Source organism: Manis pentadactyla, chromosome 1 (genome assembly GCF_030020395.1).
Source record: "Manis pentadactyla isolate mManPen7 chromosome 1, mManPen7.hap1, whole genome shotgun sequence".
NCBI classification, from domain to species: domain Eukaryota; kingdom Metazoa; phylum Chordata; class Mammalia; order Pholidota; family Manidae; genus Manis; species Manis pentadactyla.
The window spans coordinates 165500520-165517848 of record NC_080019.1 but is presented as its reverse complement, the minus strand read 5'-3'; the positions used below and the strand labels follow the sequence as shown (position 1 = coordinate 165517848).

At 34.3% G+C, this 17329-nt stretch overlaps 1 protein-coding gene across 1 annotated transcript in view; it reads right to left on the bottom strand.

Moving 5' to 3' along the window:
- The window catches only part of LOC118934874 (T-cell receptor-associated transmembrane adapter 1), a 33245-nt gene extending 16145 nt beyond the window's left edge, over positions 1-17100 (bottom strand). Inside the window, exons 1-2 of the mRNA XM_036930798.2 lie at positions 16721-17100; positions 5680-5790 (exon numbers count right to left, since the gene is read on the bottom strand). Of these exons, the coding sequence (XP_036786693.2) occupies positions 5680-5790; positions 16721-16727 (118 nt within the window). The 5' untranslated portion in view covers positions 16728-17100. The remainder of the gene's footprint in view (positions 1-5679; positions 5791-16720) is intronic.
- Positions 17101-17329: the final 229 nt, after the last annotated feature.

Sequence of the window (17329 nt, the reverse complement as noted above, 5' to 3'; positions counted from 1 at the left end):
GTGCAAATAGAAGCAAGGAGAGATGAGGGTTCTAGGGAGAAGAGATCTGGGAAGAGTTTGGAACACAGGCTCTAAAATTTATCAAGAGAGTTGAATGGCTTTTAAAAGAAATAGTACATTGGTCTGCAGTAACAAGACTGGAGATTTGATGTAGGACTGTAAAACCATGAAAAAATTATGTGCCACATGGTAGAAAGTGACCCACTGTTGAACCTTTGTTCAAAGTCAAATAAAAGGAAGTATTTTTACTTCAAATTACATATGTGTATTCAAAATTGGAAAAAATAGTTTCAAGATTTTTTAAATGAAACAATAGATACATAAATAATTTTTGAGGAAGAATAAGGGAAAGTCAGTGCAGTTTTAATAATTAGGGTCAATATTATTAAGAAGGCTTTAATATCTGTTCAATAAGGTCTTTTTTTACTATGAACTAGATGGATGTATATAGTATAATATTTATTATGTTTTTGTTGTATATTGTTTAACTTGGCATTAAATAAAAGCCAAAATCATGCAAAAGCTATTCCCATACATGAGTACCAGTATTATGTAAGTCTGACAATGAATGAGAGACAATAGTAACCAAATGGTGATCTTTCAGTTTTAACATGTAAAAACTACTGTGTATTTGTAAGGAACTAGCAAAAACATTTCCAAATAATTGAGAAAGTCACCAAATAACTACAGAGGTTATTTTTAGTTAGATTTATGTGCAATAAAGTTGAGCTATTCTCCAGAGAGGTCATTAACTGTTAGAAAAACATCACTGGAACAAATTATTAAAATAATCACACTGGAGGATGAATTGGACATGTCACATGTCAATATGCTTGGGAAAATTCTGTGAAGGACTAAACGTGGGAGGTTTTTGCAGAACATAATCACCAAGCAGCTGTGGAATAAAAAATGGTTAATGTAATCCATTGGGATATCCAAAATACCCTTCTTCTAGCCCACAGGAAATACCCTACCATGAACTGCAAATAAAAGATGCAGATATTTTCCACTACCTCCAGATTAATCTTGTGAATAAAAATGCACATGGATGTTGGAATAAGCCTAGAGAAGTCTATTGTTGCATGTAGCCACAAGTTAAGGGAAGCACAACAAAATCAGATAGCTTAAGAAACATAAATAATATCCTAAAATGTAAGAATAAAAATTAGTTAATATAGATCAGAAAATTATAAACTGGAAAATAAATATGTGTTGATTTATTTTTATTATGATGTAAATTTATACTCATATTATAATTATTCAGATTAGCCAAGAATTAAAATGCATGAAGCAAAAATTTAGTCAAAATGTTGCCTGATGTATCAAGGAAAAACTTCAGGGTGAGAAATCAGAAGACATTGGATTTGGGTAGCAACTCTTCAATGAATTTGCCATGTGACAATGTGCAAGTCACTTTAAAACTCTGATTATCTGTTTATCCATAAAGTAGGAGTAATAATGCCTTTATCACGTGAGTTAATGTGGAAGATAAATGAAATCATTCTTGTAAAAACATTTTAGAAAATGACAAAGTTGATTTTCAGTATTATAAATTCTAAATCCATACCCTATACAAAGCCACAATGTAATTGTGCTGATTCGAATTGGGCAGTTTCATCATTAAGTGGATTAGCTGAAAACAAGCTGATATGATGAAGACGCTAGTAAAGATTTGTAAGTAGGGCTTGATTTAGAATGAAATAACCAAATCTCATGTTTGGCAACAGGATTGTTACCAAATGATTGTTAAAGAAAAGATTGAAAACAAAGAACTTAAAAACAAAAATAGTGGTGTTAGCTGACTAGAAAAAGAAAAATATAGGTATGGCATCAAAATGCTTCCCTAAACAGACTAAAATTTTTAAAAGATAATGTGGATTTTTCCAGTTGGAGGTACTTGGCGTATGAAGGTTGGTGCTTGGAAAGTGTACTAATGTAATGTGTGAAAGGGAAGTTCTATAGAAAGAAAATATAGATGGATGTGTTGTCAGCAGATAAAAGTAAAAAAAAAAAGTTTTAGACCAAAAAGCTTTGTGGAAAAGGAAGTAGAAGCAACTATATAAAGAATAGAGTATAATAATGTGATACCTGGGTGGAAGGAAAGGGAACTAAAACAATGTGAAGAAGAAAGTAAGCTCAAGGACACTGCATTCCACACTGCTCTTAGAATTTAAATTTGTAATCTGGAGCTGGATGATCACTATGTGTGTGGTTTTAATTTTATAATCCTCATTATAAGAAGTGTGATAGAAGGTGATCTCTTTAAATAAGGGAGTCATAATCAAAAGTCTAGAAGTTATAGCTAAGAAAGGTCAGCAAGCTCAGGCTCCTGAAAAAAAGTTTGCTTTATTATAAGGGTTTATTAGTTCGTTTAAAAATAAATAGCATGATTTAAAAGCTACTTAATCATCTCAATGGTATTTACTAAAATGAAAAGCAGTGTTTATTTTGCTATAAAAGAATTACATTTGCAAGACTGTGTGAGAATTGCTGGGTGAATTTTCATAATCCTCTCCTGTGATTCAGACACAAACAGTTGTGATCAGGTTCATGGTTGAGAAGGTGTGAGCACACATTTGTTTTTATGTTTTCCCTTTATGATGTTCACCCTTCCACACACAATTTGGCTTAAACTCCATAATAAAATTATTTGGTACATTTTTAATGTGAAAAATGTGTCATAATTTTTAGTGAATAGGAGATATACTGATAGGACTTCGATGTATGAACAGACCATATACATGTTTATCCTTCTCAAAATAGAGAAGAAAGGTTGGATAAAGAATTTTTTGGGGGGTTCAAAGGAGGAGGACAAAGCTAATGCATTCCTATCATGAAAAGAAAAAATATAATCCTTCTAAAGAACAGATTTGGACAAAGAATCACATTAAAATGAAAGATTTATTTTGGAGGGAGAACTCCATTTCAATGTTTTGACCTAGCACTGCTACAGAAAACATCAAAAGGAGGCTTATCTTGCCTATCTGATTGAAGGTGTAGATATTGTATTGTTACTGGGATAAACATTGTCTTTTGTAAGCTTTTTAATACACCAGCAAAACTTATTTACTGACTGTTTCCCAAGGTGGAGTCATATCTTGCAAGTTCTTAGCCACAAAGAATAGCACAAAGATGCAAAAAATAGCACAAAGATGCAAAAAAATTAAAGGTTCCATGAGATCAGATATAGGGGCATTGTGTTCGCCAAGCAGGTGGCAGAAAAGCTGGCTAATTTGATGGAATTCCTTCTAGTCTGTCTGTCTGGGAGAAACAAAGCAAGGCGGACTTTTCAGTAGGTCTGGAAAGGACTCAGTCTGGAGAGCGAATCCCTAGTTCCTGGAATTTCTGGGTGAGAAAGAAAGACAGTGCTATTTGCTTCCTTGGAATAGAAAAAATGGCTGTTACTACTAATACGTGAGAAAAGATGTCAGGAAACATTTGGGTGGCTGGGAAGGGGCTACAGAGAGAAACAAGGGTGGTAGAATGAGAACGAAAGGTATTCTTTTGGCATCAGGGAACACTGTTCCAAGGTTAATTGTAGGCTTGCCTGCTAATAAAGTGCAAGGTTGTGTGCTTCACCAAATGAGGGCACGTTACTGCTTAAATAAAATCTTCTGTGATAGATTAATATTTGGAACCAATTTTTGAAGGCCTACAGTAAACTCTGTAAAATAAATCTGTATGTAACTTAAATGAACACAACAGTTATTGCTGAAACTCAGGTTATTGTACAAACATGTTAGGTAATACAGAGATGGGGGCAGGAATTGACATGGCAGCTGGAGAGGGTGTAGAGAGTCTAGGAACGGGGCAGCAGTGGAGAAACCAGAGCAGCTGATGTTCACTGAAATTACAGACACTAAAATAAAATAGGATAACATGCAGCCATGGTAAGCCCTTAACAAATATTTGTAGAATCAGGGAAGGAAACAGCAGGGGCACCAAGAATGGTGATGTGGTCTGTATCTGTCCAAGCCTGACCTACTCAGACCCCAGCACTGTGCTAAGGTGTCTATAGAATCCTCACAAGAATCCTATGGTCTAGAATTTTCCACATTTTGTAGATAAGGAAACTGAAACCCAGAGAAGTTACATTACTTGTATAAGACGTCTCAGCTACAGATTGAAAGCAGAGTTCTAATTCACATCAGACTGAGTTCAAAAGCCAAGATGTTAGAAACAATCAGGGGAACTGAAATTGTTTTTTTAAGTACATCTATTAGTATAATTTATTATTTCCTGTTTTTTAAAAAATGTTATTTTCCACCATACTGCTTTTAGGCAATAGGAGTCATTTAATTCCAATACACAAACTACCAAAAGTGGGAATTGGAAATCCCACTTGTTCCTTGGCCCCACATAAATCTCCAGAGGATTGCCGCTGGAATCAATGAAAAAGTAAAGTACTAGTTCAGAGGATTATTTTCCATCTTAAATTATTTCACCTCGATAACTCTCAATTCACCTTTTCTAATTTATGTGACAATATTATCTGCATTCATAAAATATTTTAGTGAAGAAATTAAAATATAGTCATTTTAAGCTGTTCTGTAGAGAAAAGTGCTACTCTAAGCTCATTCTTTTTCTATAAAGGAAAAACTTTTAGAAGATGTCTGGTAATAGGTCATTCACGCATCTGACTAATAACGTTTATAAAATATTTGATTTAAAAAATAATTACTGAAGTCATTGCTAATGAAAAAGCATTGCTTACCTGGAATTTCATCTTAGACATAGAAATAATATAGAGATCTTAAAGAGCGTTGGGTTTTTGGCTGAGGGCATTTGGTCAACAATGTAAAAGCAGCATGTGCTGGTGAAAACCACTTTGGACAAAGAATTAGAGGCATTATCTTTGATTTTGTTACTGAATAGATGCGTGAATATTTCACTATGCCACTTCATTTTCTAATGCTTCTCATCTTCTTTTTTTCAAACCCAGATGATGATAATGTTTTCCTCTTCCTATTTTATATTAACATTATCAATACTCAAGAAAACACTCCAAAGAAGATCAAGGACTGTCCTCAGAATCTGACCATTGTTCTAAATTAGCTTCATGTGGTTTTTCTTAATCACCAGGTGTCTAACTTAGTTTTGTTAGCTTCGCTTTCTTTCTTTTTATCTGTTAAAAGAAAATGTATTTATTATTTTTCTTTTCTATTCATTTATTACCTCTGAAATGCCCTGTCCCCAGTAGATTTTTAGTTCTAGAATATTAAGACCCCACCCAGGAATTCTTGAACTTTGATTCTTACATCCATCCACCCATGTATTCAACATACATATATTGAATGCCTACAGTGCGCAAAGATTGTGCCAGTTGCTAGACATGATACTATTTCAATCATGCACATGAGGATGAAACCAAGTGATGAAAACTGCTGCCCAGTTTGGAAAAGAAAAGCTGACAGTGGCAGCATTTTGCTAGGATAATTCCTTCCTACTCTGTACCCTAAGGCAGAGATACAGTAAGATTGGGAGTCTGTTTACATTTCTAATATGATTACATTCTTAAATTAAGAGGACCCTCAGGGTGAAAAAAAGTATCAAATAGATTTTCTATAGATAAAAATATCCTATTGGATGACATTTCATAAAATTGTCTTCTGTAGGTTTTCCAATGACTCAGTCTCCATTCAAGCAGGTACCATATGACTATTTCCCAAAATGCCTTACCTTGTCGATGTTTTTCTACATAGTGGAAAACATTGAAGATGAGCGATATAACCAGAGCTAAACCCAAAAAGGCAAGAATTGCCCAGACATAAAACTGGCATTCAGGGGTTCCTGGAAAAAAAGCAGACACATCCATAATATAGTAGCTGCTTGCCAATTCGTTTGACTCGGGTATTCTGACGATTAAAATCATTGTATTTATTCATAATAAAGAACAGATCCTTTGGTAGGAAATTCATTATCACTGACAGCCAGTGTTCTTACAAACTTCAGAATGGGTATTGGTGACAACTCCCTGCATTCAAAGCAAGCAAAATGGACAAGTTTCACGCATTCTTAGTGTTGATGAAATGAAAGACATTTTCAATCTAGTTAATAAAATTTGACAACTGATGACTGATTATAAAAACTTTGATTATCAAAATTAAAAACATCCAAATTACGCAGAATCATAATTTGCTATACTTTCCCCTTTATTTAATCCTCAGATTATAATGACACACGGAAAATGAGTTATCCCTTCTGTTAATCCCAGTAGTGTAGGACACTGTATGTCATAATAAAACAAAAATTCTGGAATCACAGTAACCCAGTTTTGTCAAGACTGGCCATAAGGAACTTTTCTCATACAATTTAGAGCCCCATAAATGGATAATGGAGAGTTAATTATGCTTTTTTTTCACATCTGTGAAAGCCTCTTTTTTCATTTCTGAGCCGTAAGGGGTTTTTGTGGGATATTGACTGTCAGTTGCCCTTGATTATTTATGGCAATCGTTATACATATATGAGTGACTAAGATAATTAGCCTGGTTATATAAATATTTAACATATTTATTTTATTTGTATATATAATGTATATACTTACATATTAAATATATTTATTATAAATTTATATAATCAGGCTGATTTCTTAGTACTCATATACCATGTGAATGCCAACTCCAGACAAATAACTTGTGATCCCATGCAAGTATAATAAGTATTAATCAGACATCTCTTCTGTGCTAGGAATTATGCCCTATATTAGGGAAACAAAAGAAAACAGAATATTTGTCCTCAAGGAACTGTTTAGTTGGGGATGCAGACGTGTAAGTGCTTATTAGAGATGCAATGTAGAAACAGCGACAACAGGGATTGTGTTCCTTTATAGTCCCAGCTCTCTCTCTGTGGGACTTGCCCCAAATCAGACTTCAAAAAAATCCAAATACCACAGTGTTAAACACAATTAACAGAACAGGCAGACCCTTAAGGGGAGAGAAATTAGTTTTGCTTCCCTAACCTGTCTTTAAAGCATCAAATGAAGAATCCCTGAACCAAAATGTTCTTTGTGCTGCTGTCTTTTACTTATTTTCTGTATCTGAAATTTGACACTTGAATTGTTCATTGTTTTCTTTGAATACTTGTTGACATTGCAGTGGTTATTGAACTGCCATCGTGGTCCTGTGGATTTGAACTGGTTTCCTTCCTTGGCATCATTTAATTTTAGGCATATAGATTATTAAATATATAAAATATATATATGTATTTATGATACAACTGTACATATACATATTGCATATCATTTATTCACATATACATTGCTTTTGTTTGAACTAGTCTGTAGTTCTTTTAACACCAGTAAACCTGTCTATTAACATGTGCTACCTCCTCTTGAATTTTTTATCATGTTATAGAGATGTTCAAAATACTCTATATTTTGTAGTTATGGAGATGTAAGCTCCATAGAGAATAGAACCATTTCTGTCTTCTACTCTGCAGTGCCAGACACATTGTACATGATTTATAAAAATATTTCAAGAATTAATTAATGGGAAAAGTTAACTGGTAATCATAATGAAATGTATGGATTTATTTTCTTTAAGGAATTTTTTTGTTTCATAAAATATAAGAAAATAAGAATACTTGAATAGTCTTTTATCCTTTGCAGTAAGCCTATCAATTAATTTAATTAAAAACACTTAGGTTTGGAGGGTTCTAATTTATTTATCATTAACATAATCTCACAAATATTTATGAGAATTCACCCCATGATAATTATTAACTATTTTAAATATATTAGAAGTTCTATGTACTGCATGATACTGCATATATTTCTAGATTTACTTGATTTTTATGTTTAATTGTTTATGAAATAAACACAAGTGCCTGCTGAGTGTAAATTTTTAAAATTCCCACAACACTAAAATATAGAATAACATGTAAGGTCCTCTATTAAAACATAAATGGGCACTAGTATACTGATTACTTTTAGTATTAACTTACCAGTGTGTTTGGGAAGATTTTTACCATGTTAATATGCTATTTTGAGTGGCTGCATAGAATTCCACTGTGTTGCTATAAAATAATTCATCTACCCATTTCTTTAAATGGATATTCTGATTTTTTCAAAAGTTTTTCTCTTTCAAACAATGACGCAAAAAACTCCACTGGACAGACATTTTGTCCATATGTAGGTTTATCTGTAGAAGAGGTTCCTCGGAGTAAACTTACTGGGTCAAAGGGAATTTTTAAGGCAAGCTTTCCAAAAGCTTGGAGGTGGTTCTCCACCTCCCTTTGAGAATAATCCTTTCAGGTGGTTGATTTAACCGCAGTGTGGAGAACAGGGCAGTAAGCTGTCTCACTTACCTGATGCCTCCCAGTTTCCCTCTTTGCTGTCATGATACAGAGGTATTAATTTCTCATTTCTGTTATCAAATTAATGATTAATTAATGATTTTGTTATTAAAGACTTTTCCTTTTTTCTTCCTCTTGTATGTCACTTAAGGACCCACAGTCTAGGTGCAGCTCTAAGTTCTTGTACATTTTAATGCATGAGGGCACAGCCCATATCTTCTATGGAGATACTCCACAGACATCATCTCAGGTGACTCAGTCTGCCAGGCGTGGCCTCTGATCGCTCACCCTGTACGGTCGCTGTGCTTGCCGGCAACTAAATGAACTTGAATTTTTACACAGAGGTCAGACTTACTATACGCATCATCCATGTTCAACGTTATAAACAATTAGTAAACTCAGATAAGCAAAAACAAAAAGATAAGAATCAACTACAATCCTATTATCAAAGGACAATCAGTGTGAATGCCTTGGTTAACACTTCCAAACTTATTTTCCTCTGTGTGGAAATTGTTAGGGACAGAGATGTAGGGTTCAATTATACTGATTATACTGTTATGTACTTTCCTCCAGAGATTTTATAGTGTACTTTTTTCCCTATAAACAAGACATGCTTCCATTTTTTTTAGCTGCCCTGTATTCTATTGTATGGATTTTCCATAATTATTTAAGCATCCTTTTTATTAGACATTTAAGTTGCTTATACATTTTAGATGTAAAAGCAATGTTGTTATGAATATTGTTAGCTACAACTATTCATCCAGCCTTAGTTGTTGTTTTTTTTAGGTAAAAATTCTTGAAGATGAATTTCTGGATCAAAGGCTATATACATCTTAAAGAATTCTGATATCCTAATGGCTCAGGTTTTAAAACACAATACTAAGCAGACCTTCTCAGGGTTCTATTCCTGTTTGTTCAGTTGGCCCTTACTTTATGTTTACGGCTCGCTCAGTTAATCCACTCTGCATTAACCACCATTCCTGATTTAGCTACTATCTTACCACACACTGCCCCATATTTTCCTTCCTCTGTGGTTTCTTGGAGAAAGTTGTTACTTTGTCTTTCCTCTGGAGCTTGTGCTGTGAGTCATGCAGAAGAGGACCCTAAACACAGAGGCATCACACTTTTCTCTCCTTACCATGCACTATTTCCACAAAATATTACTTGAAGTTTCTGCCTGTCTTTTAGGACTTTTCTGCTATACTTGCCCGCCACCCCAATAATATACCATGATCATGATCCAGTCATTCTGAAGCATTTGCTATTTTCACTTACTTATACTTATCATTTCATGTTATATCTGTCTGTATATTTGCTCCTTTGCCTGAAATATCTTTCTCCCTTAACCATTTGACAAATTCCTAAACTTCATTCAAGACTACCTTCTCTTTAAAGCACTCACTCAATGCTGCCTGTCTCCCACCAAGTGACATCTCATATATCTGTCTAAATTTCAACAAGTACTAAGATAATCATTTATGTATAAAAATCTCTCCCCCACTAGACTGTGAACTTCTCAAAGGACAGAGCTGTCATACGCATCTTCATCTTCATGCCTCAGTTTCCTCACTGTACCTATTGTTATGAGGACTGAGTTAAGACATGCTTGTCTCTAAAACTATTAAGAAAGGAGCTGCCTCCCAACAGCTAAGAAACAGACCTTGTGAGAAGAGTAACTCATTAGGCTGCTGTAGCTTTGGTAAAAATACCCATCACAATATCCTAATTCTCTCTGCCCTGAATCTGTATTTATCTAAAACCCTACAGATTATTAATTTGTTTCCCAGGAAACTTAATACAAGGAAAGTTGCTAACAGCTAGCTATCTGACTAGACTAATGGGGGTGTCCACTATAATAAATGTAAAATTTTATTTTATTGTTTAAAAATCAGTCTTTGGGGAATTTGATTAGTGTTGGTAAAATCTCTGGGAAAAGGAATTTAGAAAATACTTCTAGTCAACGTAAGCTGTATGAACCAGAACTCAACACTAGGAAATATATGCTTGCATAAAACTGGCAGGTTAATATCATAAGAGTCAAGGTGAGCAGGAACAATCTCCTCACAGACCACAAAATAATTTTGAGAAGCATGAAGTGGGGATGTGAGTTCATTCTCTTCAACTTTTATCTTCAAAACCTAATATGTTTATTTTTGCCTATTAAATGCACACCCTCCCACTATGCAAAGAGAGAAATGGATGTTTTCCTAGATGCTGATAACATGGTTCTACCTTCATAAACCAAGAGTGGCCTTATGAAATAGTTGCTCTGTCTACTTACTGTTACAGAAAGAGCAGCTGAAGAGTACTTAAAATTCAAGCTGTTTTTGACCAAGGTCTGTCATTATGTTTTTTCAGCCTAGTAATTATATGCTGTGATATAGTATAGGCTACCTAAGAACACACTGTTCATAGCTAATTTATTATAGAGTTGACCAGAAAGCTGAATTGCTAAAATTAATCATTTAATAGAAGGATTGATAAGTTACCTTTGACCAAATTGGGTAACTTGTGACTTTGCTTTAGAAACAGTCCAGTCTAGAATAATTGCATTGAATCCCTAGGCCATGTACTTTGGGACCCTGCTCATTCACTTACACACATGTTACAAGAGTGTGAAACTGATTTTGGAAGGAAATTTTGACCATGGCTATAGATTCTCCCTGCATCTACCTCTCAATGGAGGTAGAAGAAACTTTGGTGACTTTGTATTCTGGGACACATCCCAGTTAATGTTTCCAAAATTTCTCAAGAGAACATTCAAACTACTTCCATCTCAGCTGACAATCAGCCCTAAAATGGCAACAGGGAACTGAACTTCAGGTTGTAGTCAAAAAATAAATATCAAAATTGTGTGTTGTTCTTTTCCTCTTCCATTTTCTACACTTTTATCAGGGCAAAATAAATTGCGTTTTAAGGAAAACAACCAAGTGTATGAAATTTTCCATTAACTAGACATTCTATGGACTAGAAGATGCTATTTAGTACATTATTTGTTCCTCTGGTATAAAAATCTGGGAATTTCCTCCAGAATTAGCATATTTTTACTCACAGTCCATAAAAATATTGTCCCTGATCATTGGCCTGTATTTGTGTATCATTTGATACATAATCTTAAGCAAATCTCTAGGATTATATGATACTCATTTTTTGTGAACTAATTGTATCCTTGCTTCTTATTTTTCTGTCTTAAATGGCTATCCTTTATACTGTACTATATACTTCTAATGCCTCTTTCTGGGGAAGGTGTAAGACAGCAAGTAAATACATAGAAAATAATAGTAAATCTCTAGAATTTATCATTGAGAGAATTAATAAAATTAATCTCCTTCCCTGTTAGTGCTTTTTCTCTTTCAAATTTCTCACAACATTTAGTAATTGGTATATACTCAATAAATAGTTGTGGTTTGAGTAAATAAAACATAGCATAGTATAAAAAGGCATACTTCAAGGCATTAAGCAGAAAGCCCTAATCTTATGTTGAAAATTACACTGATTCTAGCTTTAAATTATCCTATTAATGGCACAAAATTAAATTTTACTCCGAAGTTTCTTTTTCTCTTTTTTAATTAAAGGAAGCACTGAAAATGTTCCATTAGTCCATTAATTGCTACAAGAAGATATTTCACTCTCAGCTACAAGGAAACAACCAAATCAAATCACGAGCCTACATTTTATATAAAAGCTTTAAGGGAAATCCGAATAACTTTCATGAAAGTATGTCAGTAATACTAAGAGAAGAAACTGGACCACACTGTAGATTTCTTTAGGGCTGGATTTTGTTATTTACAGTAACAGGAATCTTGTTTCACATAACCAATCAGGGGCCTTTAAAGCACAGGCTAAATTCTAATGTGTGGGGTTACATTAGCATGGTGTCCAGTTTCCTCTGATTTCAGGAGTCCATAATTCCTATCTAACTCTTCTGTCTTCTAAGACTTTTTTCTCTTTGTAATGTGATCTGAGCTTTAAACAGGAAGGTTTTCACTTATAAACTGTATTTAGGACATTCTTGATATCCTTGATAATTTTTTGATTGCCAAGAGTAAATGCTCCCATTTTGAAAAACAAAACACACAGAGATAAGATGAGAAGATATTGAGTATCCAAATGGTGGAGATTTGCAACTAAAATGGCAGACCTGTATAAATGTTTACACACACAAACATACTTCATACCTCCCCTGACCCAGTTATTCTCCATATGCAGTATGAATCTCTCCAGACCCATGCAACTATCTATTCAGTGCAGTGTCTCTTATAATAATGGTTGCACAAAGTACCTAAAAATTCTTGCCCAACAAATGCAATCATTAGTATCATTATTCATTAATTATAATTACTTTTATTTATACAGCTTTCATTAACTTGAAAAGAACTCCCACACAATTTGAATTTAGCTATTTACACTGTTAAAAAGCCAAAGGCCTTGAGAAGTTATTAGTGAGGCCATGACAGCTAGGAAACAATGATTTAAGCTTCTGACTAGCTTTCAACTGCCAGAGGCTAATTGTAGTAGGTTTGATTATATGACCTCTGACTTCCATAACACCCATGGTATTTGGCAGGCGTTGTATTTGGAATTCACAATTACATATGCTTTAGAAGGAAACACAGCTAAGTATATGAAATGTCTTCCTGCTGAAAGGTTTGATTCATACAGAAGCCTATACTTACACAATAAACAACAGAAAAGCAATAAATACAGTGTCTTGTTTCTCCTTGAGGGAGTCTGTAGTTGAAACAAGTGTAACAGCTTATAGTGTATAGGATATGACTTCTCTTGATTCTTCTCTTCCTTGGTTGGCGAACACTGTCAGAGCAGTGACCGTCTCCTCTTTGCATTCCATGAATGTGGATATTTGCCTTAGGCTCCCCAGAAAGGTCAAATAAAAAGTTCTTCTATAACAATCCCCATGAATTCTATTTATAAAATGAGTTTTTTTTACTGTGGTGATGATTTGATAACAAACTAGGCACATTCTTCATGACTCTTAGAATGTGACATTGTCACTATCCACCCCTCCCCCCACCATCCATCACCCCATCAATAAAAGGCATTTGAGTTGTAGGTAGGGGGCACTGGAAGGGATTTTCAAATGCAGTCCCAGGTTCTTGAGTAAAAAAGACTGTTTTTAATGCAAAACTTGAAACCTGTCAGCCTTAAATGAATGTCTATTATAAATGGAGAGTTGTTCAAGAAGTGAAGACTGTGTGTCAGAGAGGTGCGGTGCAGAGAGGCAGCAGCAGTGTGGGGCATGGGCATGTCCATTCACAGTGAGGAGACGGAGACGGAGCGTAGTCACTCACTCCCTGTGGGGCTTTCTGTCCATCACTGGACCTCACCAAGCCAGTCCTAAAACTAGAATTCAGCTCCCCTTCTGTGTGACATCAAGGTCTCTCTTTCTAGTATATCATGATTGCTCTTCACCAATACTTACCAAATCTAACTGAGGAAACATACGGGAGTGAGGTGGAAAGTAGACTTAAAGTCTTAAGAACAGTGTGTCATGGTTCCCTCAGCACTAGACTCCTTGTCAGTTGTGTAATTAAACGTTGGCTGGGAAATCCTACCGGGATCGAAGTGGTGCCCTAACCCCTGAGGTGGGTGAGTCTGTCTTTACCCACATTCAGCTGCCCCACTTACACAGGGGTTTATTGCTTCCTGCCGGAGAAGCACCTTGGTGTGACCCTCTGAAGACTGCATGGGTGTGGGGATACTTTCACCCAAAAAAACACTTCAACATCTATGTTTTTTTAATGTTTTAAGAAGCTCTGTTAATTTTTCTCTCCTTTTAAAATCAGGAATGCAGAGTAGATTATATGAAATTTTAAAAAATGCCTGAGAAAGTGACCAGTAATGATATTTATTTTTAATTAGAAATTTGTGGACATTTATTTCTGAGAGCTGTAACCTTTAAGTAACACCTTTCCTAGATTGACTCTCCTTAAATCGTTGCCAGACATTACCTAAATTAAATGATGAAACACATAGTTTTCAACTTATCTTCAATTTAAAGAGCATCTGAGTTTAAAAGATGATTCCTGAATTTGTCATACCTAATCTCTAAGAGAAAGGCCTTCCTTGTTCTAAAAAACGTGATCAAGGATCCAGGGAAAAGAAAATTTAATACAATAATACAATGAGAATCCTTTTTTTAAAAAATGAGTAACTAAATGGCAAATCATTGTTTAAACTAAATTAATGGTAGCCAAGAGGAGTTGTTTTCACCATTTGATTCAGCTAATATTGATCTTATGTAAATGCAGAAACACAGTAGGAATTCTGACACTGGCCCCTTTATTGATGCAGTACTGTTAAGAGTAGGTAGATAGCTAGACATAAGCAGGGAGACAGAAGGGGACAGGGGCTACAGGGCAGAGGGGCAGGAGAAAAGAGAAGATTTGGGGTTTTCTTTTCATATATTATTTTACTTAACCAGGAATAATTTCACTTTTTTGTTTTGTTCATATTTATCTTCTTTTTTACTTCACCTGTCTAAATATAAAACATACTAATGACTGATTCTCTTCATTCACATTAAGGTTTTTTGGTTTTTTGTTTTGTTTTGTTTTTTGTTTTAAGATCGATGAGGCTTTAATGGCAAATGCTTTATATTTTTATCTCTCCTGTGGACTTGTAAGAGGTTATAACTGACAGTAGAGGAGCCCCCTATATTACAATCTGAAGGGAGAATCTAAACTATGAAGTGGTATGGGGGAAATTTTGTCATATCCCTTATAAAACTAGAGTGAGTTATTCCTGGAAATAGTTGAATGTCATATTCACTGTCTTTGGCCTTCCCACCCTTCCTGAATTCCCCATTGTCCTCAGCCCATGGCAGCTGTTCACAGTGCAGCTATGTCCATTTCTTACAGGGCACTTGCAATATTGGAACGATTGCTTTTGTTTTTTGCTAAACTATCAACCTGGAAAAGATAAAAAGCTATGTGAAAATCATATGTCAGCTTATGCTCCTTGTGTTATTAATCCAATATATTGGTTTTAAAATCCAGCAAACAAAATGCTGGGAAGAATTCACAGAAATTATATGACATCTTTGTAAATGGCTCATATAACTTGACATTAAAAGTCCTATAAACACAAAATTAAGCAAAAGATGTAACCAGACAATTCACAAATGGTAGAATTATAAACAGTTAAAAAAACAGTGGCAAAATGTTCAACCTCATTATAATCAAAGCAATGCATATTAAACAATGGGTTAGCATGTTGTGCTTTTTATTAGTGAATTTTTTTTTTTTTAATGAGGCCAGCCTGTTAAGGAGAAACACTACTAGGATGAGAGTGAATTGGCATCAATCTCAGAAAAGCAATTCGGTAATAATGAGAAATAAAATGGTACATAACCTCTAATTCAGTAATTCCAATTCTAGGAATCTTCCCTAAGAAAATAACCTTAATATAGAAAAAGCAATAAGATGTTCATCTTTCTGCCATTTAAAATACAAAAAATTAGATACACCATAAATGTCCAATAATAAACAACTGAGTAAACTATAATTAACCCAATAGATATAATTTTGTGCATTCCTTTAAAATGATTTAGGCAAAAGTTATCATAAAAAGGGAATGATTATGTTACAGTTTTGGTGAAAGAAGCTGGATTTATGATTTTAGGTATGTTATTATTTCACTTATGAAAGCTAGCCATGTAGAATGCATAGATGTAAAAGTTGGAGGGAAATATAATATCTAGTATTTTTTAAGACAATGTGAACTATGTACAATTGTTCCTTTTTCAGTTTTACTGAAATGTATATTTCAGTTTTACTCCTTTACATAATATGCATGTTTTCTCTTACAACCAAAAGATGTGTATTAAAGAAATAAAAAGTACACAAAAGAATAAAAGAGGAATGAACCATAAAAGTGGAGCAGACACTTGACTAATCAATGTGGAGTCAGCCCTCACAACCCATTCTCCAAGCAATTGAATTTTTACTGGCCTTTGCACAATTATCATCTCTAGAAATGTTGATAATTGGATTGATTTCTGGGAAAATAATATATTTCCCAAACTCTAAAAAATTAGAATGTGGCTACTCTTAATCTGCTTTATAACTAAACTAAAGAAGACTATGCATGGTCAATGAAGGTTTATTGAAAAACACTTTAAATGACATAATTATCAACGAACACTTACTGAACATCTATGATTAGCTTTACAGTATAAAACACTTCCCAATTTTTTTCTTTTAAGAGAAAATAGTTATATTCATTATGTTTACTCATTAACATATTTTAAAATAGGTACTCATTATATTAAAGGTTATATCATATTTTAAAAATAATGTGTAACCCAATTTGCTTTCCAAATATTAAGTGTCTTTGTTGGAGACTTGAAAAGTATTAAGTGAATTTCTAGGCATAGGATTGAAACAAAAGAATTAAAAATACCACTTACCTGACATGCTTCTTTTCTCAGAGAAATCCTTACGCAGCCATAAGGCAAATGTGTGGATTAAAAATACTCCCACAACCTTTTTTCTAAGTAATGTTGCTCTGTTATGTTAGAAGCAGTGTGGTAGTAAGACTTATCTTTATCTGCAACTCAGTTTTTTCTCTCTTCTGTCTCTTCAATCTTTTGTGTGTACTTTGTTCAGTTACAAACAGGAAATGTGGTGATGGAGGCTTCGAGAGTTTTGATCTGAAACAAGTAGGCTCTTAAATTTCTGTGTAACATGAGAAGAAAAATCCCACAAGCCTCTGTACTCTAGTATTTGCATTTTTATCAATACCTGAATCTAATTTAAAAATAAATAATGAAATCAAGATATGAATTCAACTAGGAGGGATTTCCCATCTCTCTGGAGAGAATCCAGGGATCTCCTCACATGTCAATTAACATGAAAACAAAATAAAATACACTAAAGTGGAGAGGAAACAGCAAGAAGCCTCCAGGTGTGCTCAGCTGTTGGTTGTGTTTTCTTTGTGGCATGACAGATGGAAGGGATTAACACTGTTTGAACACTATTCTGTATCAGGTGCCTTCTTTTATCATCCCACCAAGAGT